This window comes from Calliphora vicina, chromosome 5, assembly GCF_958450345.1.
Source record: "Calliphora vicina chromosome 5, idCalVici1.1, whole genome shotgun sequence".
In the NCBI taxonomy this organism is placed as follows: domain Eukaryota; kingdom Metazoa; phylum Arthropoda; class Insecta; order Diptera; family Calliphoridae; genus Calliphora; species Calliphora vicina.
Window position 1 is genome coordinate 62,893,108 of NC_088784.1, and position 27,929 is coordinate 62,921,036.

General features: G+C 30.2%; 6 protein-coding genes across 6 annotated transcripts in view; 2 read left to right on the plus strand and 4 right to left on the minus strand.

Annotated features, from left to right (window-relative positions):
- Positions 1-926: 926 nt before the first annotated feature.
- Positions 927-2,906, minus strand: LOC135960283 (uncharacterized). The gene is made up of 3 exons (XM_065511527.1): positions 2,305-2,906; positions 1,565-1,748; positions 927-1,415 (listed from the first exon to the last, which is right to left on the minus strand). Exons 1-3 carry the CDS (start codon positions 2,872-2,874, stop codon positions 1,033-1,035), a joined length of 1,137 nt encoding a protein of 378 aa, XP_065367599.1. The 5' UTR covers positions 2,875-2,906; the 3' UTR covers positions 927-1,032.
- A 1,731-nt stretch (positions 2,907-4,637) lies between these two features.
- spt4 (Transcription elongation factor subunit spt4) lies at positions 4,638-7,296 on the plus strand. The gene is made up of 4 exons (XM_065511049.1): positions 4,638-4,800; positions 4,882-5,044; positions 5,112-5,260; positions 7,062-7,296. Exons 1-3 carry the CDS (start codon positions 4,732-4,734, stop codon positions 5,228-5,230), a joined length of 351 nt encoding a protein of 116 aa, XP_065367121.1. The 5' UTR covers positions 4,638-4,731; the 3' UTR covers positions 5,231-5,260; positions 7,062-7,296.
- Positions 7,036-8,892, minus strand: Mvk (Mevalonate kinase). Its single transcript, XM_065511048.1, has one exon. It carries the CDS (start codon positions 8,526-8,528, stop codon positions 7,347-7,349), a length of 1,182 nt encoding a protein of 393 aa, XP_065367120.1. The 5' UTR covers positions 8,529-8,892; the 3' UTR covers positions 7,036-7,346.
- Positions 8,893-11,343: 2,451 nt separating this feature from the next.
- On the minus strand, positions 11,344-11,982 carry LOC135959912 (uncharacterized). The gene is made up of 2 exons (XM_065511050.1): positions 11,849-11,982; positions 11,344-11,767 (listed from the first exon to the last, which is right to left on the minus strand). Exon 2 carries the CDS (start codon positions 11,660-11,662, stop codon positions 11,399-11,401), a length of 264 nt encoding a protein of 87 aa, XP_065367122.1. The 5' UTR covers positions 11,663-11,767; positions 11,849-11,982; the 3' UTR covers positions 11,344-11,398.
- Positions 11,983-13,183: 1,201 nt separating this feature from the next.
- On the minus strand, positions 13,184-14,898 carry LOC135960183 (ceramide-1-phosphate transfer protein). The gene is made up of 3 exons (XM_065511413.1): positions 14,710-14,898; positions 14,366-14,586; positions 13,184-13,948 (listed from the first exon to the last, which is right to left on the minus strand). Exons 1-3 carry the CDS (start codon positions 14,826-14,828, stop codon positions 13,653-13,655), a joined length of 636 nt encoding a protein of 211 aa, XP_065367485.1. The 5' UTR covers positions 14,829-14,898; the 3' UTR covers positions 13,184-13,652.
- Positions 14,899-22,878: 7,980 nt separating this feature from the next.
- Lac (Lachesin) overlaps positions 22,879-27,929 on the plus strand; it is a 28,804-nt gene continuing 23,753 nt past the window's right edge. Inside the window, exon 1 of the mRNA XM_065510673.1 lies at positions 22,879-24,182. Coding sequence (XP_065366745.1) covers positions 23,612-24,182 — 571 coding nt within the window. The 5' untranslated portion in view covers positions 22,879-23,611. The remainder of the gene's footprint in view (positions 24,183-27,929) is intronic.

The following is a 27,929-nucleotide window of genomic DNA, read 5'->3' on the forward strand; positions in this document are numbered from 1 at the left end:
TAAATTTTAATTTGCTGTTGCATATTGCCCACTTTACTGGCAATCTATTTTTGTTCTCAATATTGTGTATTTCATAAGTAAATTAATAAAGAAATAATTGTATTTGTTAATTCTTTAAAAACTTCTTCAAAAAGCTTCAATTTAAACAATGATGATTATGGAATCTATAAAATCTTTTGGCTTCGTAAGAGTGTTATATTCGGGTATACCCTTCATCAGAGCATAACACAGTGATTGATACAAAAAAGAATGTAGTATAAATACGTTTAAGGTGATACTATTTTTCTGGTAGGTTTTGTCGAGTACTAAAAAAAATTGTTCTGGAGAAATACCCATAGATTTCTCAAGGTTACTTTAATATCATCTATATCATTCTAAAGGCCTCAGTTTCATGTTTCTAAATCCGGGAATATACACTATCAATCATGTTTGTAAATTATTGTGGGTTTCGGAAAGTGGCAAAATCGACTTCAATATCAATAATGATCCAAAAACACAATCTATCTTTCTAACCATGCACACAATCTAAGTGCCTCTATTTACCTGCAATGCTTTAGGGGTTAAATTCGGTAACCTTATATCTTATAAACTAAAAAAATTCTTTTCTTAAAATTCGAACCTTTTATAGGTGGATACAAGTATTGTCGATTACTTATCAAAAATATCAAGTACATATTTGGTACTTTTTAGAAATTTAAACCCTTATGGGGTAAAAATTGTATTTACTTTTCGTACTTTTTTCCACAAAATATGTGTTTTTTTATAAACTCACATAGCTATATGACCATTTGATTATGAGCTCCCACTACTATTACGAAAATTATAAAATTCAAAGGGCATAATAAACTATAAAAACAAATGAAGTTAAGTATTGTGTTAACAGCTAATATTCAAAATGGTTTTGAATGATCATTGATACTAATATATATATTTTTGAACTTTAGAGTCATCTGGCTAAAAACATTTTATTTTAATTATATATTGCATTTAAATATACACATATGTATTTAACATATTAACTAGTTTAAGAATTCACGTTTTAAGATTTTGCTTTTCGGCCATTTGTAAACGCATCATATCCATCCATGATGATTTCCCTAAAGTCGTTGAACTCTTACTAACAACCTTTAATTGATTCGGCTGTTGCTTATTTAAAGGCCACTTAAATTGTTGCTTATTTTCAGCTAAACCTAATGATAAATGCTTCAATGTGCTGTCCAATGTAATGATGGATGTGTCAGTATCCGCAGTCAAATTCACATCTACTAATGTATTTTTCTCTACATCATCAGATATATTAATTATAGACGATGTTAGATTGTTAACCTCAATAGTATTTTCACCTTGTAATTCGGATATTTGCAAGTACATGGTTCCTTCATTGGCAACAACACTTAGATTACCGTGAATGCCAGCTGTAAAATAAAAAATTAAAAATTGTAATAGTAATTAAGATATTTCGTGGATTTATTTTGTAAAAAGAATAAAAAAGATGTAGAAATGTAAAATTTTTTCCACCAATTTCTTTCCGATTGACAAAATAAGCCTTTTAAGTAAATCTTACTCATTTTGAGATCTCCCTTCTTATGTACAAAAACAGCCGATTTTTTGTGTACATTTTTTAAATCCAAACAACCTGTGTCTGTTTCAAATTTGGATGATTCCACATAACTACAGTTGGTAGATATGTTTCCCTGATTAGTTTTACATGTTATTCTATCACCTTGCAGTTTGTCCAATATTATATTCTAAAAGTAATACGAGATTGTTACAATGTAAGGGTTTTATTACAGCTAATTTGTTTGAATTTATATATTGTTATTCTCTTCTCTTAAATTCTGATTGAACTTTAAGAAAATCGTGATTATTTTCGTAGATTATTGTAGCGTAATAAATTTTACGATCAACTGATTAACTAAGTTTATTTGGTACATATACCTATTATGGAAATCGATTTTGAAATCAAAAGAAGTTGTAATGGATTTCTTACTTTCGTTTTGTGTTGTTAAAATTTGAAATGTGATTAAATTTGTATCACATTTATTAACTAAATTCTGTTAAATTACTTGAAACTTTTCACATATATTTTGTAAAGAAATAATAACCTACTACTTAAAAATTTATATTTTTGAAATCGAACGATATTCATCACATTTTTTCAAATCGATTGTTTTGAAACCTATCGATTTCCATAACATAACTCTGTGGTTCAAAATTATCTCTTATTTAAAAATATCATTCCAGAATATTTTACAAATATTTTCTTTCAAACAAATTGTTTATTTCAATTTGTGGTTAACTCACTCCTTTATTTTGTGCCTCTACCGTAGTCTCTTTTCCCAATAATATTCCCTCACACTTGATGTCGCCTTCCGAGCTTAACAACTCTATAGTTTCTGCCCGAACGTTTTTCGTCTTGATAAATTTCGCCGCCTTCACTTTCAATTCATCGCCAAAAGTATTCATAACAATGACGTCGTGCTGAGAATTGATATTAAGAGCCGCCTTTATGGGCACCGCTAATTCACAAAGAAAATCCGTATCTTCAGTTAATTTTTTCAAAACAATTTCCACATTATGCTCATCATCGCTAACTTTCACCTGCATAGAAGCAGTACAATTTTTTACCGGGCCTCCTCGTAGTTCTGCAATTAGAGCATCACCATTGGGATATTTGTGCGGATCAGCAGAGTATACTTTTACGAAAATATCGGAGTTTATTTTGATGCAGGCGTGCGGATTAATGTAACGTAATGTTTCCTGATGGACTTGATTCATATTGGCATCTGTGGTGGCGACGACTTTGCGTGCATAAAAACGCTGGTATAATTGAAGACGTTGTGAAAATGGCGCCAATCGACGCAAAATTAACATGACTCTAAGGTTTCTGCTGTATTTATTTAAAATTGTTTTAATTAAATATTTTTACTAACAAGTAAAAGGCACGAATTTTAATAACTTTTTTAATTAGAACAGCTGTTTAGTATGGACAACAACCCTTACAAATTGGAATTAAAACAGACGAGTATCGATTATAAATAAAATTAAAAAAATCGATATTATTTCAAAATTCATAGAGTTTTAAGCAAACCCGTTAAAATATCAATGTTTACTATTGCTACAACTACCGCTTCAAAATGTTTCTGTAGCGGTAGCATTTATATATATTCGTTTTCTTATTATTACTAAAGCTACTGCTACTTAAACGTATATACCAGAGCTGTAAATGAATCATTCTTTTTTGATTTTAATTCATTATGAATTAGCTAAATTTTGAATTAATTCATTGAATTGAAAAAATGAATTGAATGAAATTTGAATCAATTCAAACGAATTAGGCAGAAATGAATTTCAATTCATTTCCAATTCAAATGAATTTGTAAAAATGAATTGCAATTCATTTACAATTCATTTGAATTGAATTGATTTTGAATTAATTCAAATGAATTAGAAAAAAGAATAGCAATTCAAATGAATGATTCAAAAATGAGTTGCAATCAATCAAATTCAAGAGCAGATCTCTAGGGGGAATGAAAGATTTCTCCTACCAAAATGAAAATATCCAGTACAAAAATTGAAAAGCCTTGTCCTGTATACGCGCCTGATCAATGAAAACATGGTGTTTGGAGTTTATTTATTCAAGAAGAACTGATTTTTATTTTGAAATACGCTGAACGACAAAACATATTTAATATTCAAGAAGCAATTAATAATTTTTGAAATTTTGTGACCCACGACCACCCAACAACAAACTTTTTGCTAATATTTATATTATATTTATTTCAAAAAAATAAAACTATCTTCCAAAAATAATCAAAAATAAGGAAAACTAACAATGTATGTAGTTCAAAACACAATTGAGTTTCATTAATAAGGCTAATTAGATTTAATTAGAATGCATCATTCACCTTAAACAACAATAGCTTTTCAAAATTATCATCTGAAAGAAATCCACGTTTAGGGATGTTTAGAATAGAGGCGTACGAAAATAATCTTTCAACACCAGCTGACGATGGTAACGGCGCATTATATTTAAAGGAAGACTTTTTAACCGTCGATTAATTATACTGCATACTTAATGACATTGAAGAATCTGCTAAATATGCTGCGAATTTCGCGTCGGAGTTGGAAATGAATTGCTAATTTTTTTTTTAATTCGTTTGAATTAATTCAAAATCAATTCAATTCAAATGAATTGTAAATGAATTGAATTAATTCAAAATCAATTCAATTCATTTGAATTGGAAACGAATTGCAATTCATTTTTACCAAATTCATTTGAATTAATTCAAAATCAATTCAATTCATTTGAATTGGAAACGAATTGCAATTCATTTTTACCAAATTCATTTGAATTGACTCAAATTTCATTCAATTCATTTTTTTGTGTGAATGATTCGCGAATTAATTCAAAAATGAGTGATTCATTTACAGCTCTGGTATATACTAATCATTGCTACTGCTCTACTTTGAGTTTTAATTTTTATTACTTAGAAGTTGTGTTTTTATTAAAATCTGCAATCGATGTCATGCATTAAAACAGAGTTGTTACTTGACACTCGATAAAATTATAAAGTGTCAAATTGCGAGACTCGAATGTCAAATTAAAAAAAATGTTTACAGTTGTTCGCTCGGAAGAAGAAGAAGAAACACACAAATAAATGCGACAAGACCACGGAAATTTCAAGAATTTACTAAATAAATCGCTACAAAAAGTAATAACAGAAGACCATGTCGTTCGATTCTATACCAAAAGATTTACGAGGTTTAAGAGCCTGCTTGGTGTGCTCCCTGATAAAGGTTAGTAAAATTACCAGTCAGCAACGATTGCGTTTCCTAACATGAAAACTAAACTTTCTAAACGTTTTTGTCTTTTTACAGTCCTTTGACCAATTTGAATACGATGGTTGTGACAATTGCGATGAATTTTTGCGCATGAAAAACAATAAGGACAATGTCTACGATCACACTAGCAATAATTTTGATGGCATTATAGCTTTAATGAGTCCTGAGGATTCTTGGGTGGCCAAATGGCAAAGAATAGGTTAGTTTTTGTTGTTGCTTGTGATTTTTGTGCAACAATTGAAACCTAAGTGTATGTATATTTGTAGGTCGCTTTTCAAGAGGCGTGTATGCCATATCCGTATCGGGTAATTTGCCTCAGGCCACATTAAGGGAAATGAAGAGTCGTGGCATTCCATACAGACCAAGAGATACTAGCCAACGTTAATTGAAATACATTGCTGGGGAAAAACAAGAGGTAAGTAAATTTGTATTGTCAACTCGTGTCTTATTGAATGCTGACACATACGCATGAAATACTCTTCTCCGCACAATGGAGCAACATTTATTTAGCAGTCTGGAAAAAATGTAATTTTCTGAAATCTTTCCATACGATATTTTTTGACGCAACCACGTTATAATACATTAGTTTAAAGTTATATACCCTCCATCACCTTACTAAAAAAATGGTTTGATTTTACCAACTAATGCGAATTTTTGTTTTTGTAACAGTTCCACTGTTGTCGAGAGATATTATTACTTGTGTATATGGTAACGGGAACTGGAGAAATTTTGACAAATCATAAATCAATGAGGCACAAACCAGGGGAACAAGTGGTATAATTTAACAATTCGTTCAATTCGGCACAAACCAGGGAACTAGTTGTATAATTTAATTCGTTCACGGTAGGCCTAGTACATGACGATCCTGAACAATGGCTGCACATAAATGATGACCTCAGTGATGTCAGTTAGATTTTAAATGTCAGCAATGGCCGACGGTCGGCCTCTTTCTACCGTAGTTCAGAGCTACTAAATACGAGTTACCATCTAGTGGATCCTTTACGTACCACCGTGTGTTCTCTAAAATTCGTAGGTCATTAAACTGCTTAATCAATATGACATATTTTCCATGTCCCAAAATAGATCTGATTCTGATGTAATTTGCTTGCAGCTTGTGACTGTTCATAAGGCCTATTTGGCTGATTTTCAATACAGAAATTCTCATATATCTGATATATTCATATACACTGATGGACGAAAGTCACCGCCATTTCCCTTCAGAATGTTTAAAGGACTACCACGTTATAAATATAATTGAAACAAAATTTTATTTTTTCAACAAAAACAATAATTCAATTTAATTATACTTCAGTTAAAACAAGTCTTTTTAACTTAACCTAATTTACAAATACGTACCGTGGCGATCCTTTACACATCCTAAAGAGGAAATGTCGGTGAATTTTGTCCATCAGTGTACATAGTAATTTTTCCTGGGACTGATTTAAACAACACACGGAAACTAGGACATCTCTAAATCAACTCCAGGATAAATACTTTATGTGGCGGCAAATGAAATTATCAGGTAGGTATGTCAAGAAAATCGATTTTGAAAAAGAATCGTTTGATGCCGAAAAAGGTTGTGATGGATTTAAACATTCGTTTTGTGTGTTGTTTAAAAATTCCATTTGATACTTTTCCTTAAATTTTTATCAGATTTCTTGACTTGAAGTCTGTTAAATTACTTCATATTTGTTATTTGGGCTGTATTTGGAAATAAATAACAACCACTACATGAAATCTTATATTTGAAAACGAACGAAATTCATCATACTCTTTCAAATCAATCGATTGTTTTGAAACCGATCGATTTACATCACATGCCTGCATATAAACCTTTACAACCCACGATGAACTTTGACTTTTCGAACTTTAGATTTTTTTTAAACTTTTTAATAAGTTAATTTTGGGAACGAAAAATCCACTTTTGCCGACTTTTAAAATGTTTCGTCTTAATGTAAAAATATATAGTTGATAGGTTTATGATAAGAAAAACTAATTTTTTAATATTAGTACAAAAAAATGAATATTAAAAATAATCGATGTGCATTTCTCTATGGTTAAAAATCAAACGTAAAAATAAAATACGACTGTTTAGCAGTATTTAAAAATTAACCATCTTGTAATTGTACTATTTCAGCGGTATTTATTGACAACAATAATTGATTTATGTTATTTAAATATGTACACAAGTTGTTTATCATTCTCTTTTATTTCAGTTTTAATGCAGAATGAATTCATTGGAATAATTTTCACTGTTGGACGTACTAAACTTTCTGGATTTGGTCAAGCTAAACTATAAACAACAATCGAATTGCATATTCTGTTTAAAATCTTTTGTTTAACAATAAAAATACTTTATTATAAATTTATATATGGACAATGTCCTCAAAAAAAATAATAGTTAATAATAAAAAAATATTATACAATATTAAGCAAAAAATACATAAACAATTTGTTCTTATTTCATGTATCTTTATACATTTTACACCACTGCTAAATTATTACAATTGTTCCATACGTAAACCTTCACCTCCAGCCGTGGTAGCAAATACTCCAAAACCTGCTCCCTCCAATTCCTCTTTTAATTTCCAATATACCTCATTGCTGGCATAGTTTTCGGGCAATAAAACAATCACATAACCACCGGCACCAGCACCTGTTAATTTACTGAAAAATCCCCGCTTAAAGGCAATCGAAAAGATCTGTTCCAATTTGGGATGTGTAACGCCAATGGCTTTCATTAAATCATTGTTGATTTGAAATAAACGTTCGAGTTTTTCAAATTTCTCACTGTCATCTTGGCTATTACCAAAGTTTTCGTACAAAGGAATGGCATCGTTAACCAAAGCCTCACAGGCATTCCAAATCGAATTGATTACTTCGGGAAATTGTTCGCCGAGATGGCGCACCTTGGCTACAATATCAGCGGTGGATCTTTTAACTTTACTGTCCACCAATAGTATATTTAAGGGTCTCTGTATTTTAAGTGCTTGAAAACCTTGACCCTTAACGAAACGCAACATGCCACCGTAAGTGCAGACGGTATTGTCAACGCCAGAGGGAGTGCCATGCATTACACGTTCCGACTCAAAAGCCCAGTTGGAAATTAATGCTTGATTTTCGGGCTCGTTATAAGAATTCAGATCGAAATGATGAGCATAGAGAAGAAAAGCCGCCGCCAATGCTGCTCCATAGGAGGCAGAGCTGCCTAAGCCGGCTCCAATATTGAGTTCAGTATCTACGTTAACGGTAAATGCTTGTGTTAATTCCAATTCCTGTTTAGGTGATGATAAAATGGCTCCAGCCAAAAGATAATATATCGACAAAAAAGCCTTTTGAGCTTGTTGCTTCTTCGGCGATCCCTGCTCCAATAATTCCTCATGCTGTCTGTTGAGTTCGGTGCGCACTTCTTCCAACAACTGGGCACCACTTTCAAATGTTTCCTGGGGAAATTTTGAGCGACATTGCTTAAGAAACTTATTAAACGTGTCAACTTGTATTTCGAAATTTGCGTTCAAAGCCTCCAATTGTATGGTAACAACTCGTTTGCCATTTTCAGCCGCTGTAAACTTTAATGTTGTGCCCAAACCCACTACCGCAGCCAGAGCAGGTTTGTGATAAACCACTGCATGCTCACCATGTAAAATGATCTTTCCTGGTGATTTCACTTGGAATTTCAACATTATGTAATCTCGTTTTGAAAAATCAAAACCAAAATTCAATGTGATGTTTTGAGAAGAGTTTTATTCTATATGTGATGCAGAAGTATTTGTAAAAAGTGTACACTGGGGTCAAATAATGTTTCTTTATTCGTTTGTTCGTTATAGATTCAAATATCAGTCTATGAAAAAATGTTTTACTTCAAAAGTTTTTGTTTTTTATTATTTATCCGCTTTTAAAAAATCTACAATATTATAGTTTATTACGGTTCAAAGCTTGGCTTAACACTGTGGAAGTTTTTTGTTTATGCTGTTTAATTTTTTTGCTGTTTTGTATTCCAAACACTTTCACTTTCTTTGCGATGTTGATTTTTGTTCGTTTGTTCGACTTTAAATAAAAAAAACTCATATTACTACTAACTGTTGCACAGTGGCTTGTAAAGATGCTAAATTTCTTGATCTGATTACATCAATGATGTTTTGGATACATCACTCGTATTGTTAAAATAAAGCAATTTAATGTAAATGTCAACATTTATGTTGTTTCTTATTTCAAGACTTATTAATTTGAAATATTTTTTTTCCCTTTTTCCCATTGAGGTAATACGAATTTTACTCATAGAAATTTCAGTATCGTAGATCGTAACAAAAATATATATAATTTTTACGTCTGAAAGACCCCTTTCACATTAGGCAATTTAGTTGCACAAGTCTCTTGAGTTTGTGGATGTCAGAGGTAATGTCGGGTTAAGGAGAAGAAAATTGTGCATGTTGAGCAACTAAAGTGCCTAATGTGAAAGGGGTCAAAGGTTCGATTATCCAAATATATATTTTGTATTTTTTGATAAGTGAAGAATATGATTTAGAATCTATTTGCATTATTATTGGTTTAAAGAATACATAGGGTGTAAAAAAGTGACAATTCTAAAATTATGTTGATTTAGTCTGTCGGTAACATTACTCTTTATATATAGCGAGCTGTTAACTTTCACTTATGGAAATTTAATCACATTGAGCATAGGTCCGCTAGTGTTCCGCAGGTACATAAATACGATTTAGTGTCATGATTGATAAAATATTTTAGGAGACTTTAATGATTTAACATTTTTAATATCGGATACACTTTTTCTGAAAGAGAAAAATCTAATCTTATGGGATAATCGAGTTCACTATCTCTTCGGCCTTTTAATTTTTAACGCAGCAGTGTGGCAGATCGATAATTGCAACTTTTAAAGTCTAATGGTAGGGTCACACATGTCAAATATTTGAAAAAGATGTAACCACTAAATATACATTTGAATTCGTTTATTTATTTTAAAAACTTATCACGTTTTTAAGTTAAACATGAAGCAAAGTTAGCCGGGTTTTAACCGATGATTGTGAATCCTCAAAATCTTTCATATACATACATAAATATGTCAATACCAAAATTTATAAAAAAAATACTACAAAATATAAACCATAGAGAAAATAGGTATACACTTAATCGCAAAACTCTACATACAATATCGACATTTCATTTAATTTGCGAATAATTTTATATTTAATCTTTGAAAATGATCACTTGTAAATATTTATCAGGGTACACTTTACATCACTGCAATACATTTTTTTAAAAAACTATGGTCACTGTTTGTTAAAATTGAAATTATTGCAATATTCTACATTTGAAGCGTTGCAAAAGTCTACATACGACATTTACTTCTATACAAAATTGTTATGATAAAGCCGTTAATTTCACAATTGATCAGTTGATTTATATTTATAGTAGCTGCGTGTGTGAGATTTGGTGCTAATTTTTTATTAATTGTAATACAATGAATCTCAAAATGGCGAAAATATAGGAAATATCCGCCGACTTCGGAAAATTTACGGCAAATGTGGCGGAAATCGTTAGTTTGTCAAAATCTAGAGTCTAATAGAGAATCTAAACTACATATCGTCCCCTCAATAAAACAATAGTGAATCGTAACCATTATTTTTATTGCATAATAAGAATCTTCATAACTGATTCTATATGCGGTCAAAATTTGGTGAAATTCTACTTCCACAAAGTGGGCCAAAAGATCAATTGAAATATTACTTTTGATCTAGATGTCTACTAACACAAAAATTTTAAACTCAATTATTTCGAAATGGAAAATAAATTATACACTATTGTTTTACTAAGGGTACGTATGTATGCATAACCAAAAAACATAAAAGTTAAATAACGTTTATTTTTAGATTAACTAATCTGATTATTATTAACTAGCTTTTGATCCTAAACTCAAAAACCTGCCCTAAATTGTTCATAAAATGATATCAATGTTCATGGATTAACCAAGTCAGACTAGATCAGCGGTCGGCATAAAGAGAACATGGGCTATGATACCCTGTTATGGACTTTCTTTCTCTGTTGTAATCTGACCAGCTAGTGATTGTAATTTTGGTTTCTTTTCTGTTCATTTTTATGAAGTTCATTGACATGTTTGTGATGGCTACAAAGTGAAAGCCATATGACAAATTGCTGCATTTTTATATTGTTAAATAGTGAAAAATTTTCAATATACCTACTTAAAATTTTACATATTTAAGCAAGCCAAAAAGGTAAATATTGTCCAAGTTTCTGTTGAAACCCAGTATCGTTCAGACTTTAATAAGTTAATTATTACAAAATATCGATTAAAAGTATTAAGATTTTCATAACAATTTCTTTACAGCCCACTGTGCAAATGGTATATTATGCAGTCTCTCATTGTTTAAATATAATTTTTTGGTTTTAATTTTATTGAACCCTTTGTTACATTACACAAACACACAGCAGTATTTATTTAAACTTTTTTACATTTAACAAAAAAAGAACTTCATTAAATTTTTTTTTTTAATTATGTTACTATTTGTTTATTAGTCTCTTATTGTTGCTGCTGCACTTTCTCCCACTCTTCTGGTGTGTAGGATTTTTGTGAGAAGGCGTGTATTTCTTTAAGTTCTTCCGCTAAAGCTGTATTAACCAAACGATGTTTTTGCAGTAGTGTTTTGCCTTTAAACTGGTCGGATACTATTGTCACACTAAACTTGCCACCACAACCATCTGATTCATCTATGGCTTTAACATATTTTGCTTCAAGTTGTTCGGTTAGTTTGTCTTCAAGATATTTTGTTGTGTATTTGCTCATTTTGATTATTATTCTTTGTTTCGTTTGATTCCAATACACTGCTGGAGTGGTTTGTTTATGTCTTCTAGAATGTTTGTTTGCTTCGTAATAGAGATTTGTTTAAATCTATTTAATTTATTATGCAAATAAATACTTGTTTTATTTAAGTTTTTTTTATTAATGGTCTTGTGTGTTTTTATAACCTACCTTTCCGGTTTTTTAAAGTTCTTTTTGCTCTGCCTTTCTATTTATATGAATTTGTGCGAAAACAAAAGAAGCGCTAATGCGAGACTCGTTTAATGACATTTCAATGAAATAACAGTGTTGGAAAGTTGCTAAATATTATATGCAGCGGTACATACCATGTAAAATTACTAAGGAGTTCAGTTCTTAAAATTCCTTTTGTATTTAATTTAGGCTTTCTATATGTACAGAATTAGGGTTTATAATTTCACGGACTTTTTCCATTCCCGAGAAATATTAAAAGAATCTGTTAATTCCCTGGAAATGTTTAATACTAAATTATGCCTAAAACCAGTAAAAGTTTTAAAATAATCGGTCAAAAAATCCGACTAAGTTAAAATTAGAAAAAAAATTGAGAAATACGTTTCGAAAGAACATATTAATAATAGAATGTATATCGTCACCTGAAATGCAAAGGGCCTAACATTTCTATTTTTAAAAATAACGACTTTATTGAAGAAAGAAAATTAATATGTTTTTTGTATCTAGGCCCTTTTGCATTTTAGGTGACGATTTATATAAACAAATTTAAACCAATATTATTGTCATTACTTTTTTTAAATTGAATATCCTTTGAAATATAATCAGAGGTATGTGATGAAAAACGATTTAGATGCAAAAATGATTTCAAAACGACAAAAGGTGTGATGTGTTTGTTTGAATCCTTTTGTCATATTAGTTTCAAATTGCAATTTGCTTCAAAAGGAATTTATCGAAATCAAATTTTCACATTAATTAAGGTAAACAAATGGAGAGTTGCATATTTTGTTTTTTGCTATAAAAATTATACGGAATGAACCAAAAATTGAATATGAAATCAATCGAAATTCATCATACCTAAATCGTTTTTGAAATTGATTTCAGTTTTAAAAACGATTGTTTTTCATCACATGCCTTAATAACTAAAACTTCAATTTGTATTAAATAAAACGTTTTTTTGTTTTTCGTCACACAGACAATAGTTTTGGTAGTGGTAAGTAACCGAATTTATTGATTATCAAATGATTCACTATAAATTACCGAATTTTCCTAAACGGAAAATGTTTGCGATTAGGAACCCTAATTAGTAGTCGTTTTTACTAGCTCTTTTTAGTCGGGAATAATTCCTTTTTGGTATTTTGCATAACTTCCTAATAACAGCCAAATATGAATTTTAACCATGGTTGGCTACCGTTACCGCTGAAATACCATTACAGAAATTATCCAAATTAGTGTTACCATTACCTTTTAAAAGTTTCTAATCGGTAGCCAGCCTAATAATGGAGTTAATATTTACTAATAAAAACTTTGTTAAATAACTTTTTTAAATTGAAGCAAAAACTTTATTTTCTGTAATATGTCTAATATTTTAAAGATATTTTCAATCATTTTTTTAATTATTAATGTACCTATGTATATGAATGAATAAATGTTCGTTTATTTAATAAGGCAAGTAGTGTAGCACATTGAGACAAACAATTAATACATACTAAAGGAATGTTAAAAATTGGGAAAACTAAAGCACGCTCATACTTACAAAATTAAAAGCAATATAAATAGGTCTAACAAAAAAAACATAAAAGCTGCACAAATTAAATAAACAATAAATACTGAACACGTCTCAAAAGAAACAAACAAAATCAAGCTAAAGTACAATTAACTAAATGGGTTTATAAATCGTATAAAAACAAATTGTTTAGAATTCTTAAATACCAAACAAACCTTTTTTAAAAAAAGTTTGATATGAACCACAATATTATTGAAATATTTTAAACTACTAACAACCAACTTAAGGCAATTGATGCAGATCATAGAGAGTGTACAGCGCCTGGGTGCGATCATACACCGTTTTGGTATTATTTAACATTTCGGGTAAGAATTCTGATATACGATCTACATTGCAGCACACACGTTTTAACAGTTCACCTTGTGTGGGCAAGGCATACATGGCCACCAATGCGCCCTTGCGTACAACCCAGGGATGATATTTGGCCAAAGTCGATTCATATGCCGTCTTACAGCAACCATGCACTTTATCACTTTCACACAAGTCACCTAAACGATTGAGGAATTCATAGACAAACTCTGAAAAAGAATAGATATAACAAAATTAAAAAGTAAACCAACAAAGTTTAGACAGAAATTGAAATAAGTTACTACATATTTGATAAAAATTGACATGACAAGTAAACAAGATAAGATATATAAACAAAATGAATGAGAAAGAAATGTTGAGGAACACTGTGCAATAGTTGAATAGAGCAAGAAATAATGTTCTCGTCAAGGAAAGCTAAGCGTTTACATGCCTACAGTCTGATTCTGTATTGCGACTGAGGTGTTCGTTTAGTAATTATGCTTGGAACTACTTTGAAGTAGTTTTAATTAAAATTTTCTTTCGATTTTATATATTTATGTTATAATAAATACCAATTCTGACTATAAGTAATAATAATAAACTGTAACAGAACATCCACAAAGTCATATTACTAATTTCAATCTCACCCAATCCTCTATGTAAACGCAACAGTGTACGACTGCCCGAAACATATTTAGTATCCTTTAATAAATTAGCATCCTTTTCATATGACATCATTGTTTTGATTGTAAGAAATTTATCAGCTTTTTCCACATCCGTTTCCTTTCGAAACGTTGTTAAAATTTCGATTTTCGATCTCACATCACTGCTTACAAAACCAAATACTGAACCCAACAAACTGAAAAATCTGTAATTATCACAAGAAAAACATCACAAATAAAATATATGCATATATAGGCAACACCATGAGAACAAAGAAAGTTCAAAAACATCCTTTTGCACATAGCAAATTGTATGTAATGTAGTTTACTTGTTTATTTCCTCGTATGCTTTTAAATAATCATCCATTGAAACATCATCATCGTCACGTAAACTATCTTGAAATATTTGAGCAACTTTTTCAATATCAAAACGTTCGACAGCAGCCATTTTTTATTACTGATTTATACACTGATATTGTTAATATTTCTTAGTAATATTTATTATTATAAAAGTTAAAGTACACTAAACTATGTATTCAACTAACGTTGGTTGCTGCAATTTATTCTAAACATAGACGAACTTCTATAAAATGAACTAAATTAATGTGAAAGTAATCATGTTGATGTATAATTGCAGTTCAATGTAGTTGCAAACAGGCTGGTTCAAATATATTTAATAATAATGCTTATCAACACTGTTGGGGTATAATGTAGTTAGGCAAAAAACCGTTATTTCTAAATTTAAAAGTTTGATATTGTTTGTTTTTACCCTATATGATAACATTAATTAAAGGCAAATATTAAATCACAAATTAGTCTTAAAAATTTCTGAAACAACCTAAAATGCGAAGTTATTCTGTAAAGTCCGTTTTCGGTTAGGTTAATTTTCTACTGTAAATTAACATTTGTATTTCTAGTGTATTTTTAGTTTGTGCTAGACCAAGTACTCTACATTGTGAATACCGCTATTGAATTTCAAGCGAAATTGTCACAATTTATATTAAATTACATGTTTTTTTTTAAATATTTAATTTATTTTTGTTCTAAGCATGGTTGTAAAAATATGGAGTATTTGCAGTAAGACAGAGATGTTCATTGTAATTTCGTCGAAATTAAGCAACAAAACATAATCTGGAAGTTACCAAATTTAATTAGGTACAGCTGCGAAAAAAATAGCACCATACCCAAAAAATACCTTCATGTTTAATGGTTTTTGTTGTATATTTTGGATTGTATTCGAGTTTTGAGGACGTCTGACGTATAAGCGAGAACCTTCTCCACCAAACATGACAAATTTACTCCCATCTGACCATAAAATATTCTTCCACTTTTGGACTGGCCAATTTTGATGTTCCTTTGGGAACTTCATGCGGATCAATCTTTTGGCGTGAAGGGGGGTCAGAACTCGTTTTCTTCCACGTCTTTCAGCCTTTTCTTCATAATAATAAATTGCGTTGTGAATCATTTGGTTAGAAAACCCAACCAATCGACCAACTTCTCTATAAGATTTTCAATCCGAGATTAGTTTTTTTCATTATTTCGAGCTTCACCGCACTGGAGTCTTTTCCACGATCCATTTTATTTAAAATATTTGATTTTCATTAATCTTTATGATCGAAATAATAAAAATCATTTCCTTTAAACACGTGCTTTCCATTAAAGCACTTTTGCGAAACAAAACAGTTTTTATAAAAAACTAGATCGCCCGGTAGCTATTTACTAATGTTAGTTCTTCAAGTTTTCCAAAAAATTTCTCTTATTATGAAAAGTGAGATAAGTGGCGGCATGGTGTAGTGGTTAAAGTGTTTGCCTACAAAACCAAGCACACCAGGTTCGATCCCCGGCAGAGGACGAAAAATTTTCATTATGGTTTTCGAGTTTTTAAAAAATTAACACCCTCTAAATAATCCATCCAAGAAGACACCTGACCACCTCTCCCCCTGGAAAAGAGGATAACATCATGATAAAGTTCAGGTAGCCCGCCACCCCCTGGGAAAAAAGGTAGGAATCATGTATGCTTGGACCCGCTACATCAGACCAATCACCAACATAGCAGGAACAACAACCGTTTAACGAAACTGATACAAAAATAACAACAGTCTGGTTCTAATGGCAACATCGTACATGAAGACGCACGATACTCCAATAACAAGGAGTGCAATCTTACATGGGAAATATACGAAAAACAAATCGTATAAGATGGAGATGCTTTATGGAAGCCAAATGCTCTCAAGAGGAGTAATGGAAAAAAAAATTAAAAGTGAGAAGTGAAAAAAAGAAGGCAATATATTCAAAATTAAAATTTCGAATTTTTGAATTTTTTTTCTTTACAAACCACATCCTGAAAATTTCGAATCAAATAAAAAAATATCTGACAAATCGCTCCAGTCGTTCTCACGCGATGGCGTTACATACATGGACCATTTCATTTTTATATATATAGATTTGTAAGTGATGCTATTTTATTTTTCGGCATTTTTTGAAATTTTTACTTCAAATTGCGAAAAAAAATTACTATAACAATTCCAAGAGAAGTAGTACATTTTTAATGTAGGGGACATGCTAAGCTATGAATTAAATATCAACATTTGTAAAAATACTAATTAATTGTTTTTGGAAAAATAAAAAAAAGTGTCATGGTGGTGCTATTATTTTTTCACAACTGTATGTATGTGCTAGGGTATTCAATCGATCGGTTTACCGATTAATTTTTTTGGTCGATTAACTGTTCGAATAATTTGAAATTGCCGATTTTCAAATAACAAATAAACCGATTAATTTGTGTCGATTATCCGATTAACATACATTTTTCAAGTAGAAATATACAATGCCATTAATCATGTACGTATTAGGTACTACTTAAGTGCTGTAATAAATCATATGAAAAACAGCAAAAATTACATGCTTACGTAAAGTTGCTAGAAAATAAAGAGATTCGCCTTAAACATAATGTAAAACATCGCTTGCCATTCTTGTCTAATACGATAGACAATTTCATTCGTATATAGAAATACGTTAACCATGCTCCTTCTGAATTGGTTTAAATCCCTAGCAGTTCTAGGAGACAGTTCCGAACTAGTGATTTTAACCATCATTTAGGATGGGAACTAGTAACTTCCATAGTTACGTGATTAAAATGAGACTGTCCAACAGCTGGTCCGGTTACATAGCGTCAGTTACCTTACTAGCTACCTAACTGGTAACATGATCAGCTAAATAACTAGTTATTTTAATATGTACGGGTGCTAATTGACCTCAAATGGTAACTAAAAAGACATATCATAGTCAGTCGAATAAACAGTACAAAATATACGTTTAAAGTGACTTTACTAAAGTGACTATTGACATCATATTTTACATGGGATGTCAGTATACTTAAGCAAAAATAAACTGTATGAGAATTATATCATCACAATTTGTATAAAACCAGTTTGTACGAATAACTCACAAAACATTTAAAGTGACTACACTCTAGAATACTTAGAGACACTTAATTGACAATTGTATTCACACTAGATTACCTGGGATGTATAAAGTAACCAATGGTCTTCTCTCTTCACTTTAAGGAGTTTCAAATGACCCAAATATATAATTTGGAGACAGCCAAGTGATATGACATTAGTGACAATTACTGTCTATAAGGGACACATTGACTACTTGCTTCACTGCTGGGTCCTTTTACAAACTCGGAAATACAAGTTTTGGAAAACATATCTAAAACCTTAAAGCCGTTGGACGTGGATATAAAAGATCTTAGTAAGGATTCTGCTACTTTAATTGAATTTAAGAAAATAAAAAACTTAACGAAACTATTAAAAGTATTCAAAATCTAAAAAAATCAAAAAAGGACTCCAATGGTATAATGGAGGATTTTATATGTTTAGAAAGAGTTTTTTCTAAGAAATAAATCTTTTAAAAGGAAAACATTTAAATTAAATTCTTTTTTAAAAGATTATTACAGAAGATCTCCTTAAATCGTAAAAAAACTGTGTATGTATATAAAAAATACCAAATACCACACTTTTTGCTACTATTTATTTTTTTGGTTTAATTGTCATGTTTTGTTCGTTTTATTAATAAAATACTTAAATAAGTACAAATAAAATATAAATTATTCGGTTAATCGAATAATTTAAAATTAACATATTATTAACCGATTAAATCTAAACCCCGATTAATTATTTGCTCGATTAACCGATAAAACCAGAAACCCGATTAATTGGATAGCCTAGTATGTGCGAATAATCGATTAATCTAACATCCTGATTAATGAAATTCCTAATTAATCAAACATTTTGAATATTCATATCATAAGCTATTCATTGGTATATAATACTACTAAATAATTTTATTGGGTTAAATAACAAACATTTTAGTTTAACTAAAATACTTTATTTATCTTGTTTTCCTTGTTTCAATTTTAATATTTTTGTTTATTTAATGCGATAAATTAAAACAAATGTGGTGCTTATATAATATAAGGTTTATTATTTTACACTTTACATATTGGCAATTCCATGTCATCGTACGTGACATTTGTACGCCTATAGAGTGGAATAGATTTTGCAAAAATAAGAGTATCTGAAAAATAATTTGGTCTTTATGTTCCATTCAGGGGGTACAATATTTAAAAAAAAAAATAATAAGTTCTTTCGAAACATTTTTGTCCAAAATATTGAGCTAGATAAGGGCATATCGTACGTGACATAAAACGGAAGTAATTTTGAGGCACATGTAGGAAAATGCGAAAATTTGATAATCGTGAGATGCGTTATGTTTTCTTTTAATTTCTTACACTAAGCCAAATATATTTCCTTTACAATCTGTCATATTTAAATAAAATCAATCTTTGGAAATTTAATAGTAAAAAATTTAATATCGTATTTAAAAAATCGTATCGTAATTAAAAAAAACTAAACATTTTTGAGAAAAATTACAAAAGTTCGAATATTTTTGTACACCTATCACATGATACTGAATAACAGAAAATAAGTATAGACCGGAATTCCACAAAGGCTGTCATTTAAAATAGCCTGATTTTTTCCCTGATAAAGCCTACTAGATTGCCTAGATCATATATTCTCTAGCTCATCGTTGAATATATCCCCTAGCCATTTTTTCCTGCGACTTTGTTAACTAGGAGAGTTACACTAAATGTGTTCTTCTGTTTCTAGCTCCTCAATGTACTCACACAACTTACAAAAGTCCTGTGTGCCACTTTCCCATTTACTGATGAAGGCTTCAATTGAGCAGTGGCCAGTTATCAATCCTACTAAAGATCTGAGACTTCTCCTATCCAACCCAATTAGTATTTTAGTTACATTTTCAGCCAACTTTGGCCAAACAGCCTTGGACACCTTGCAATCCATTCTACTGAGCTAGGATTGCTTTGTAGAGTAACAGAATATTTTAAAGATCAATCCGTAATAGTGTCCCTCTACTATGATCCAGGTCTGAACTCTGTCTGGCCACTTCATCTCTTTTCACATTACATACCCTGTTTGTTACAGTTCGCTGACTATCTACATAAATTCGCCACGTCTCGACGACACGATGGCTTTACAGATCGATAAGATCTCTACCTGAAGACGTTGCATTCGTCCTGGTGTATGTATGATATTTTAATGTCTCTTTCTACCAGTGCCAGATTCCATCTTGGATCCATCAGTGAAAACTGCAAACCCTTCAAACAACAGTTCAGATCCAATCCATCCTTAGGGTAGAAGGGGTACCATTCGCCATAGGGGCACATCTGCCAATACCGAATATCTTAAAAACCGATTTTGTTACATTATCATGTTATGTTTTCGTTTATAAATTATTTACCATCCCTCAAAGTTGGAAAGTTTAATTTTGCATATGATGTAAATTAATTGTTTTTCAAAAAGCTGTGAAAATATTTCAGCTTGTGAATTTTTGTGCTAACTTCTTTAGTTTTTGGTATACAAAAAAGTTATTGGTTGGTGATAGAATGTCAATAATAGTGAACAATAAGTGGCAATAGACTTTTCGATCATTTAATTTGAATTAAAAAAAATTATATTAAACCTCAAAACTCCCCCTGGGGCACATTCGCCAGATACTAGGAATCCCTGTCATGTAGAGCAAAATGTTGATAAAATATAGAAAAAATCAATCACAATTTGTTTACATTTTTTTGTTAAATTATGTGAAATAAACAATAAATATATCTAGTTTATTATACTTTGTTTATATTTTTGGATTTTTTTTTGTTTTATTTTACAAATCTGCCGTTTGGCGTATTTACCCCATGGGTGGGGTGGTTTCGCCATTTTTGGTCAGTCTATAAATGTTAAAAAATATGCATATTAAGATGAGATAGGCAAGAAACAGGAAGAAATTTAAGAATATGTATTGTGGTTTTGATTTGAGATCGCTTAAAAAAAGTGGCGTATGGTCCCCCTTCTACCGTACTTGGAAACACAATTTGGCGTGTAGCTCCAAAGTCTAAAGTCGTTACATTATGGTCCGAAATCCCCGTAGGAATTCTATCCTGACCAATTAGTCCTACCAGTCTTAAGATAGAAGACTCTAAAAATTCTTCATTATCAGGTATGTTCTGCAAATCACATTTTATAAAAGTGGTTTGAAATCACATAAAAGGTGTTCTGAGCACATAATTTTGTGATTTTAAAACGTTCAACAAAGTCACTAATGTTTTCAAATCACTTGGTTATTTCTGCGGCTATTGCATGGAAAATATTAAAATAAATTATTTAAATAAATTAAACAATATGTCCGTTATTAATTTTCTTATAGAATTACTTGTTTTATTAAAAAAACACTTAAAATTTAATAAAAATCTAGAGACACCTTTTCTGCTGTAAAAAGTTTATTTGCTTTTGTGATTTCTTTTGTGGTTTCAGGTTTGTTTTCAGTTGTCAGCTGTTTATGATTTTCGAAAATACATGGAAGCTTGCCAGACTAAAATTTTTTAATGTCTGTCTAAAATATGTTCAATATCTTTAAATTAATTATAGAATTCGTCATAAAATTTATAATATTTGTTAGATTATATTATAAGTTATCAATATGCGTTAAGTTTTTTGCGCAAATTGGAAAAAAAAATGCAACAAAGTTGAAGCAAGTGGTAACCAAAAGCAATTGTGTACTGTGGCAGCTTTGCTGTTTTGTTTTCTTTTTGACATAGTGGTTGAGCTTGCGCCATAGTTTTTGCAAAATGTTTATAAAATGTAATTCCATTCTTTTTAATTCAATTAAAGATATAACAGAAGCTCCAGGCATTTTTTTATTTTCACTTTAATATTTCTACAAAATTATTTGCAAAACAAAACATTTAAAATAAACGAATCAGCTGTTTTCTTGTGCTTTCGAAAATTTAAAATCACACCGAAAAATACAATAACAGTGTGATTTACAGAACAGGCACAAATCACACGTGTGATTTTAAAACGGTATGTGATTTGAAATCACGTGGATTACAGAACATACCTGTATGACATGAATCTAAATTGAATAAAACATGTTAATACGCAGAATAAAGTTTTGTAGTTCTGTGTAATTTATATTAATATAAATTACAGTACTAAATATCAGTATTCAATTATACATATGTATATGAACCCTGGTTGTATAATAGGTCGCAAGGACTTCCCTTTACAATATAGTTGTATTCATTCCTCATTTAACGTTTCCCAAATCATGTTTTTTTGTAAAAACTAGGATTATTATATTATTAAAAATACTTTAAGATCTCAAACATTGATCGCGAATTTCCGAACTTAACATGTTGTGATTATATTTAAATAAATCAAATTTAAGGAAATAAATATGTATTTATGTGTATGTGCACACGAATACTTCGAGATAATAATATTTGGTGGAAGTAAATTAAGGAAAATATTAAACAAACGCTAATCCAAAATAAATATATGTAAATATTAACATGCTCAAGCCAATCCATAGCAACATTAAAAACTACCTAAGATGAAAAGAAAACAAGTGTATTTTGTAGGGTCAAGGTAAATTTGCTCCCTAGCGTAACACTTTTCAAGATAAAAATATGATAAATTTTATTTTAATGACTAAACGGAACGACTAAAACGAAAGAAACATTACGATGGACTTGTGTTTATTTATTGCAACATCATAAACAATAAAAAAAATATTGTACATAAATGTGTATTCTGCTTAAAAAGGGATACTTCCAGGAATATAATGTACCTGTTTTAAAAGAGAAACAAAAACATGAAAATAGAAGATAAAAAGGGAATCAAACAAAAATGAAGTAGTTTTATTTAATTTGTGTTTGAGTTTAGCTGGTCACCCTAATGTTGAAACCGTGTTACCTGTATTTAAGTGCAATGCACTCATACACTTACAAACAATTACTCTCACACTTATTTACACGCATACACATTTGCAATTGCACACACACAATTGAGCGCCATCTTTAAATTAAACGAAATTTTAACTTTAGCTTCGTTAGACCACAGCACATGAAAACAAATCATTCGCTAAGCAACATTCAACGGGTAAAGACGTTTTAAATTCTTTATTCGGTTAGTAAATTTGTTAGTTAACACTGTGTGTGTGTTTGAGTAAGTTAGTGAGAACGGGAGTGTACTGTTAAGTGAGTAACGGTTAAAAAGAGTGTGTGTTTTTTTATTAATTAAACGCAGAGAGAAAGAGCTTTGAACAAACTTGGCTTAAAGTAGAGAATTCAAAAAAGAATAAGAAGATAAACCCTATAACAACAATAAAGAAAATAATAAGAGAGGTAAAAAAAGTCAAGTGTTTTCAGTTGTTGATTTGAAGTTTAATACTGCGTATATTAAATCTTCACTTAAAGTCAGAAAGAGAGCAGCCTAAAATATACAACATCTCGGAGCAGTGTTTCTTCTTGTACTTTAAAATTTTTCTATAATAGAGATCATTTTGATCGTTTTTCGGAGACGCAGCGAGAAACAGCCAAATAAAATTTAAAATACTACTATACAGTTTCAAATTGACTCTTAAAGAAGCAACAAAGCGAAGAAAGAATATCGAAGCATTAAATTATTAAGCGTTTCTTTTCTTAATCGAGACAAGCAAACAAAAATCCCAAGCTTAGGGTGTGGTGAGCTTAAATATACAAGCAAAAAATAAATTGAATTGAAATAAAATTAACAAAAACAGAAGATTTTATTAAATTTTCCGCGATATTTTTTTTATATAACCAAATAAAAAAATATAAACAAATAGACCAAAATGTCTACAAATAGAAGAAATTTATTTTCAACACAAATATCCACCTCACAAATGCTCACATTCTTTGTGATATTGATGACGACGTTAACGTTTAAAGGCGCGCAGGCCCAAAGAACACCAACGATCTCTTATGTAACACAGGAACAGATCAAGGATATTGGCGGTACAGTAGAATTTGACTGTTCCGTTCAATATGCCAAAGAATATTCGGTTATATGGACAAAAACCGATGGCGATTCGGTATTTTTATCGACGGGCTCTACTCTGGTGATTAAAGATTCCCGCTTTTCACTGCGCTACGATCCCAGCTCCTCCACCTATAAGCTGCAAATTAAAGACATACAAGAGACCGATGCTGGTACTTACACCTGTCAGGTGGTCATTTCTGTTGTTCACAAAGTTACCGCCGATGTAAAATTATCGGTCAGACGTCCTCCAGTAATTTCCGACAATTCAACACAATCTTTGGTAGCCAGCGAAGGCAGTGAAGTACAAATGGAATGTTATGCCAGTGGCTATCCAACACCATCAATTACTTGGCGTCGGGAAAACAATGCTATTTTGCCAACTGGTAAGTTATAAAAAAAAAATTTATTAATTCACATGTATGTATGTAGATTTCTCATGCATATTTATTGCCAAGAGTTTATAAAGTCAAGAAAATATATGTAGGAAAAGCACTAGAGTAGTAAATAATTAATAAACCATGTAATGTGACTATTTTAGCGGGTTTTAAAAGCACAAAGTTGTTAAAAGATTAGCTAACTATATTGCTGAAAATATATATATTTTTTTGGGGAAACAATTTAATAAAATTAATTGCTGATAAGGGCAGCACCTTTAAATTATCTGCTGACAGAAATATTTGTGTATTGTATATTAATCTTTGAGTTTATACAAAGAATTAATAGCACAAGACGGTAAACATATTTTTTCCGTGGCGTAATTTTTTGTAATCAACTTAGATACTTGTCATAATAATGTTCTATGCTTAGAAACTTTTTTAATTGACTTTGGTTCTCAGGATTGGTCTAATTAAAATTACCTCCAAGCTAAACTAATATTACTTCAGAGTTATACCAAAATTATTTTTTTTAAATTTTTCTTTTTGTCATTTTGGAATCGTTTTATTTTTTTTGGTCGTTTTGGAATTTTAAAAAATTAAAAATTGAGCTGAATAAAAAATAGTGTTAGTATAGCTGGGATGTATTTTGAATTAGAATCGGACAAATCATTCTCCAGTTATGTTTTTTGTTTGAAAAGTAAGTTTTTACATATTTCACAAGACTAGCAAAAATAAATTTTTGGCAAAACCTTGTTTTGAGTTATTGAGTTGTGTATCCACCAGAACATATCGAATATTGGTTTTGACCCCATAACTGATATATATTTTGGATCCTTATGAAACTTAAATACCATCTAGTCATGCCCGTCGGTTTATACGTCTGTTGAAGGAAAAATATTTTTTACCTTGTCAATTACGAATTACGTTTTTGTCAATTCACATTCAACATCCTAATTTACAATATATTAGAAAAAATTACGAATGCAAAGAAAGTTCTCAAACAAATGTTAAATTTGTGGAGTATGCAAATTAAGTAAATGAGTTAGTGTTATTAATGATAATATTATTATTATATTTACTTGTACTTATTTTTATTGATTTAATCGCTTATAACACAATTCTCCTTTGTTATTAACAACACTTGCGAAAATAGGTATATTTCATTAGCTTTATTTCGTTGAGTCACTCACCCTCACCAACAACTGTGTAAGAGTATCGAAAATCTCCAAACACTAGTTCTCAGTTCTTGTTTTTACTCACTCTCGCTATAAACCAGTATTTTTTAAAATAAACTTGGCTTAAATAAGCTCTCAGTTCTCTTTTATTATTTATTATTACGCAAAATTAATGCATTTTTGTTTTCTATTTTGTTGTTTTCTTTATTCATTCCAAACATGAATGGATATGTTTGGAATTTTTTCTAATATAAAAAATTAAGACTAAACAATAGATTACATTGATCTCAAAATTTAATTAAATTTTAAAGCATGTCGTTGCTAAAGAATTTTAAAATATTTCATAATTTAAACAAAGTCTGGAAAAATTAAAAAATTATGCATTTTTAGGTTCTTAAAAACATAAAATAAATATGAGATAAATTTTAACAAAACTCTCTAAAACCTATAAAAATGTTGCTAAAGAAATTCAAAATCTATTTCACAATTTAAACAAAGTTTGGAAAATTGTATAAAGTCATTTCATTTAATTATAAAACAACATTTTCCCATATTATTTTTTTTTGTTTTCATTCCCTGCCTGGAACAATGGACCAACAGGTGTAAATGTTATTGTTTCTTTCATTATTTGTGTAGACGTAATCTTGCTATTATAGGTTATTTCCTTTACAATTGTTTTATTCTCTCAATTTTTTTGTTGTTGAGTTGTATATTTGTTTGTTCTTTTGTGTTATTACTATAAAACAGGTAGTAAGTTGATACTTTTGTTTGGTAGATTATAAAAAGGTGTTATACCTTTCATAGCTAAAGTTAATTAGCGAATTTTTGTCCAGTCATTATTTCCTAAAGTACAATGCATTTTACTACGGATTAACATTTTCCTTTACTAATTTAAAAAAATAATTAATGATCTTTTAAAATATGCAGTTACAGCTAGAAATGTGTGTCTGTGTTGTGAAAATATTTCAACAAATTTGTTAAGAAATTTAAGAATAATAAAAAATATCTTATTAAAAACAGTTTTAAGTTAAACTGCCTTAATTAAATAATGACCACTGTTCTGTAAACCGAAACCGATCAACGTTTTCGTTTTTCAAACGAATTCACATATTTTGGTTTTACTTACCGTTCGTCTCCACGTAACATAAGTTTGTCAAGGCCGCATTTGTTTGAATATTTTTTTTTCGCCATAAATGTTATGTCTGATCAATAATGTCAAATAGAGTTTTTATTTTGCAAAACAAAAAAATACCCCTTCAACAAACTCTTGCGATTTAAAATTATTCCGTTTTGGAAATCGAAGGTTTTTAAAATCACTGGATTTATAGAATCGCTGGATTTAAATTTTAAACTTGTTCTCGACTTAAAGTTTACATGAATTTCAAGCATATTTTTAACCTTAAAAATAAAATGTTTTTATTCTTTTTACTATCTGACACAAAACAAATGACTATTGTTGGCATTTTCGCTGCATTACTCATACGCCTGGAGATTTTTCCGCATAAGTAAAGTCTTGTTGGTGTTAAAAAGGACACCATAAGTGTGTTTTATTATATAATCCCCAGAGGTTATCTTTTTGCTTAGCTTTTCTTCTAATGAATTAATGCCGGTGTATCCTTACACCTCGTCTAAGAGCATATAAACAATTTGGTAAACACCAAAGGTTGTCTTAATAAAGAATTAAATTCAAATGAAAAAAGATTTAAAACCATTTGACCTAAGTATTAATAAAATGTATCGATATCGCAGTGAGAGTAAAACAAAAAACAAAACTGTTTAAATTTACATTTCTAAGCGAACATAAAAAACTGGCACACGTTCTAACTAAATCCCCTGATACCCTAACGTAACTTCACACAGTAAATAAATCCTGTCAGTTTATATAAAATTTATGGGAATATTTCCAAAATGACTTTACACTGATTATCTTAGCAATAAAATCAAATTTAAACATATACAACAACAACAAAAATGTAAACATAAACCAGCGTTACAATATTTAGGATTAACACTTATAAAAAAGTATGTACAATGAAGCCTACATAAAGTAAGCAGCGCTGCATAAGTGTATGATTATTGCTGTTACTAAAGCCATCAAACCATTGACAACAGCAACACCAAAACAATACCAAATTCATCAGGAAGAAGCTTTGTAAACAAAAGTTTGTTTTTCTCCCACCCAAAGTCAGTTACATCTTTCTTTTAATGGCAAGTTTCACACTTTGCATGCAATTTCTTTCTTTCTTCTCAAAAAGAAAAAAATGCTTGTAATAAGAAATGAAATTTTTTATATTGGATGGAATAATGATGATGTGTAATATTGTGTATGTCCACAAGGAAGGAAGGATGTGTTGTAGTATAAACAAAAATATAAATAAAAAAACCCTTCTTTCATCATCTGCATGCTCGTATTAGTGAAGTACAGGTCTACCAAAGACTAAATGACGTCGATACGTTTGAGGATTCGACAACTTCAGCACGCGCAATTTGCTTCCGCATCTTGAAAATGTGCCCGAGCAAAGAAAAAATGGGTGGTTTGGCTATATGCCCATACTTAAGCCATACACTACAATCAAAT